Genomic DNA, 5,160 nt, shown 5'->3' with positions numbered 1-5,160 from the left:
ATAAAGATGTGAGGTAATATGGTCTTATATATAAATGGTTATTTATACAGATACAATTTAAATTTCATATGTATTTTAAACAGCAAAAGCAAACTGGTTGGGCCCAAGTTCTTAGTACAACATTAGCGGTCGGCCTTCTATACTTGTTATAGGGTTTGTAAGCGAACAGCATGGATCCTGATCAGACTGCGCGGATGCGCAGACTGGTCTGGATCCATGCTGGTCGCATACACATATTATGTTGGTTTTGTCATGACGCGGCTCATTTCTTTTTTTCTCTAATAAAGGAAGTTTGCATTGTTATAAAGATGTGAGGTAATATGGTCTTATATATAAATGGTTATTTGCAATATTACCCTCGTCTTACGGCTCGGGTTATATATACAAACAGCCGTTTATATAGGGCTATATAACCTGTCTAAAAGCTACAGTATTTAAATGCAAGGGAGGTAACTTAGAAAAACTTCAGAATGTATTAATCAACAGTTATCTTTCCCGTGTATGTAACCACGGATTTATTCCGTGATGTAACTAAGAGATATTAATATGCCCATTAGTCCCAGGGCCAGCCAAATGTCAATATGTGTCAACATTACTTTTTAACATTATTACTTACAATCTTCTCATCCGTGTTGTAGCTTCACAAGAAACAACCGCCGAGCCTGGATGTCTCTGATATGGAATTTTTAAATCATAACCATACTGTAATACTGGACTTTCTCATGATTTTTTCGTCTTGGTACTGGTAACGATAAGAAGGAAGTGGGGTTATGGTGGGAGTCCTTTCATTTTGAAAATATTTGCAAAGTTTATTTTAATTATGCAGCAGGGGTCCCCCTTTTTACAGTGTACTGTATGTATAGGGATTTCTACAGTACCCGCAAGATACGGAAATACTGTTAGTCTACTGATAAGAAAGCCCTGTCTGGCCTGCTAATTCCGTAAACTATCAATAGGTGTAATTACAAAATAATTACAATAATTACAATATAAATAATGATAACACAAACCTAAATATTAATAATTGAAAAGTGGGCCGAGTTGACCCGTGCCGAGTTGGAATAGGGCCGAGCTGACTCGGGGGCCGAGTACGTTTTAGGGCCGAGCTGACCCGGATTCTACTACAGTACTTAACTCTACTGCTCTGCTATTTTATCTGGTAAAGATTTAAATTGAAGCTACTGTACAGTATAAATAACATTATCTTATTAGTGGTGTTAACCTAGAAACTTTTTATTCGGACGTATTCCTGACCTAATTTAATCGTTAAATTGGGAATTTCCCCTAGACTTCAATTTCCCGCATGATGACGTAGCGTCTGATTCATATTACCCATAAGTCATTTCGAAAGAAAATGTCTACCATGGACAGTGGGGACATAAATGACTAAAGAAGAAGAATCCGCTTCCATCTTGGTAAGACGAGTTTTTGTCTGTTAATTTTATCTTGTGCTGCAAATACTACCAATATTAACGTAAACGTTCGTCGGTTTTTAACTGTAATAATATATTGATTTAACCAAATTTTTGCAGTTTGTTTACGTGAAGTGCTGTGGGATTTTGCTCCCGCCATTGTGCCCAATTAGTCATAATAAACCAGAAATTTTCGATGAATTTTGGTCTTTAGGTTGCGTTTACGAGTATGAGCTATAGATGCCTGTAGTCAGCATGAACGAAACTTCTTGGGACGATAGCCGGGCAATGCTGTCACATGGCAGCCTCGCCAACATGCGACAAAGTAACCACATTTCGAAGGATGATGCTGGAGTAAGCTACTTCTTTCAAAGACCCCAAGAATCCAACGATCCTAGCAACTATTCGAATAAGAAATGGGCAGTGGGTGATGACAGTGTTCTTGACCAGGTAAATAGAGAGATTTTCATCATACCCGTGGTAATTGCTGCAAATGTTAATGCAGCATGTTATGGAAAAATGTTAACCCAGATTTACCAAGTGCAGAATAAAAACTGACCATGACCTTGCTATTAATTCTCTTTGTTTGGGTGCAAAATCATGATAGAAACACTGACATGTCGTGCTGACATTGCATTTAACTACATTTTTGTTCAATATTGTAGGCAAGCATCGTATTGCATTTTTTAAAATGTAAAATATATGAATTTATTAAATGTAAACAACTTGAAATAAAGGAAGCTCAATTTTGAACTATAATTTGTTTATGAAATTCAAAAAAACTATAATTCAAGCTCTTTGAAGATAAAAATTAAATTTGATTATTGACAAATTTTGAAATCGGTTTCAGTGCAGCTGAACAAGCTATATCCTGGAATAGGCCTTTTGGTCTAAACCAGGAGTATATTATATATAAGGTTCATACCGTTTTCTTAATGTATTTTTTCTGAAATATATACAGACGTCTTATCCAGGAGATTGCCAATAATAATCAAATCTGTAGTGGATTGGTCGAGGCCTCGCTCTGATTACATTAATGACAAAATAACTACAGCAGGGGTTTTTTTTACTAACAAATTGACACCGATAGTCGGCGTCTTCCCCTCGGTAAATAGCCAAGTTTTTTCCCCCAAAAAATTCTATTTTCCTTTAAACTGGATCAGATTTAATAATTACATGGTTTAAAATATTATTTTTCTTCATTTTATGCAGGATAAACCACCAATTGTTGTCCAAAATAACCAAAAACATTGCAGGAAACTGCAAGTACTGTCTCAACATGGAGGCAGCCATTTTTTTTTCTTGGCTATATCCCGTACTGAACGGTACTATTTCTGGAAATCAGTTGCTATCAAAATATTGTCATTTTCTAGGTTATTTTTTGTAAAGTAATATATTTTGTACTTCTTATTATGAAAATGACTTATATGGAGCTAAAGTGTGTCACAAATACACTATTATACCTATACTGTATTAACTTTCATATAAAAATAGAAGTATAAAAACCATTCACCACCATACATATTAAGAAAATATGTTATACTGCAAAGAATATTTTGCATGATGATAAAGTTTTTAAGGGGAAAAAGATATAGTTGTAACTCTCTACTATGTAGTTAAGTATATAGTATAAATAACGTCATAATAAAGTTTCCCCAAATTGACTTTTTTCGTATATTTTTTCCCCTCCCTACCAGCGTCCAGCGTCTTCCCCTTTTCCTAAAAAAAACCCCTGTACAGTATTAAGTTTAGTTCTATTTTATGTGATACTTCAGTGAAGTGACAGCGATTAACTAGGGCATTATAATTTTTTTACTGTTAATTGAAGTAGACATGATTGTTTTCATTTGTTAACTTAACATAAAATTAAGTCTGTCAAACGAGATAGTTGCACACACTGTACGTTCCCTGTTTAATGTTGTTTCGTGATAAGAAATTGAATATAAATGTATTTATTGATCAGCAACTGGTTTGGTTTTTCAGGGTAGAGGTATGACTGTACAAGAGTTGGAGAGGAATATGCACACCATGTCTCTTGAACGAGAGGTAGACAATGTTTTTAACTTATCCGATAATCATAATGGGCATTTGAAATCTAGTGATTTTAGTTTCTGAGTAGTAAGGTGATTGACAATTTTTCATGGGCTAATGATAAAAAATTAGTGATAGACTGCCTCATATTTTACTTGTGGTGGGACAGCAATTCTAGTAAATGGCTAGTGGCTACTGCTGAATTTGCGAGTGGGCCATCATTAAAAACTTGTTTGTTTTCTGCACTTCTACACATGATTTCTTCTGCATATGTTTTGGGTGAGTTTTCAAAAATTCAAGACTAGATATTTAATAAGTCAAAATTATTGATCTTTTCAAATGTGTGTTGATTATTGCATGATAGAAAAAGGTCTATGATACATCAACAGGCCTCGGAAGAATTTATCTAGGGTCACTGGCCCTGTAGGGCGAGTTTGATTAACTTTTTACTTGCCCGACCCAAACTTTCCTTGCAAAATTTAATGCGAGCAGGAGAGTGTATTTATCGAGGCCTGATCAATCTCCTTTCAGTCAACGACAGCTCTAATAAATATTACAGTAAATTATTTTAAAGTCAAAGTGTACAAACAACAAACCAGAATTATAAATATAGTATTACATCGTAATATTATGAGCACATAGATCTGTAATATGGAATGCCATATATGAAAGGAATGGACTTTTAATTCAGTGTCAATTTAGTTATCAGTAAGTTGGTATGTCCATTTCAGCAAAGTAAGAAATTGGGCTGGGATATGGGAGGTGGCGATGTTAGTAAACAGGACCAGAACCAAGCCATGTTCCAGAATAACCCATGGAACAGGCCACGTGATGATGGTGGCTGGAACCAGGCACCACAATCTGGTGAGTATTCTGAATGCTGTGTACTTTTTCTATAGGCTTTTTTTCCCCCCATATATAATAACAGTAATTTTTCATCTTTTATAAAAGACCTCTTAACAGAAATTTTCTTTAAAATCATACAATTTTCCCAAAAATCTAAACTTACACCAACTTTTTTACTTACCAAATTAGCAAGTATATTAGCAAGTTAATAAGCAATTTTAGGTTAATTTTTCCGAAATCGAGCGGCTATGGCCTGTTCCAATAAAGTGAGTAAAACCACTGAGTTATTACTGGTAAATCGAGTCAAAATGTGTTACTTTTTCTTAATTGAGAAGCATTTAATTACCCAGTAGTAAGTTTGCATAATTTTGTTGATTTTCTTTGGAAAAAGAATTTTCATTGAAAAGGGAATCCTTTGAAATTACTTTTACAAGCAAAGATGAGTATAAAAACTATAAGCATAAGCTAATCTTTTATGAATCACATTTTTCAGAAGTTTCTAGGAGTTAATATTAAGTATATATATAAAATTCCAAAACTTATACTTACTGAGATTTTTTATTTTTCCCTAGTCAAATGTGGCCCGACTTTTGCCTTTTTACTTTTGTTTTGCTTTAATGTAGATTTTACACTTTGTCTTTATGTATACTTAACACTAAAAATTATCAAACTTAGTATTTATTCAAAGTACTCTGCTTTTATAGTGTTTTTTTGTTTTTTTCATGCAATGAAAAAGACTGAAAAAAAACCAAAAAACACTGCCAGCTTAACATGTGCGATTATCTGGGCTGGATGTTTATAATACAATTATGTATATTAGTCTGTTAATAGTGACAGGCCAGTGTTTTAAACGTACCTGCTCAGAATTGCT

At 34.1% G+C, this 5,160-nt stretch overlaps 1 protein-coding gene across 1 annotated transcript; it reads left to right on the top strand.

Annotated features, from left to right (window-relative positions):
- Positions 1 to 1,305: 1,305 nt before the first annotated feature.
- On the top strand, positions 1,306 to 4,299 carry LOC132758446 (uncharacterized; the record flags this gene model as incomplete). Its single annotated transcript, XM_060750120.1, is given in 4 exon segments — positions 1,306 to 1,415; positions 1,627 to 1,862; positions 3,396 to 3,458; positions 4,175 to 4,299. Coding segments are annotated over 3 exon segments (398 nt in total), but the record flags the coding sequence as incomplete, so codon positions are not given.
- Between the last annotated feature and the right edge of the window lie 861 nt (positions 4,300 to 5,160).

Source organism: Ruditapes philippinarum, unplaced genomic scaffold (genome assembly GCF_026571515.1).
Source record: "Ruditapes philippinarum isolate M1 unplaced genomic scaffold, ASM2657151v2 ctg3660_1_1_1_1, whole genome shotgun sequence".
Lineage (NCBI taxonomy): Eukaryota > Metazoa > Mollusca > Bivalvia > Venerida > Veneridae > Ruditapes > Ruditapes philippinarum.
The sequence above is the reverse complement of the archived record's forward strand: the minus strand, read 5'-3'. Positions and strand labels throughout refer to the sequence as shown.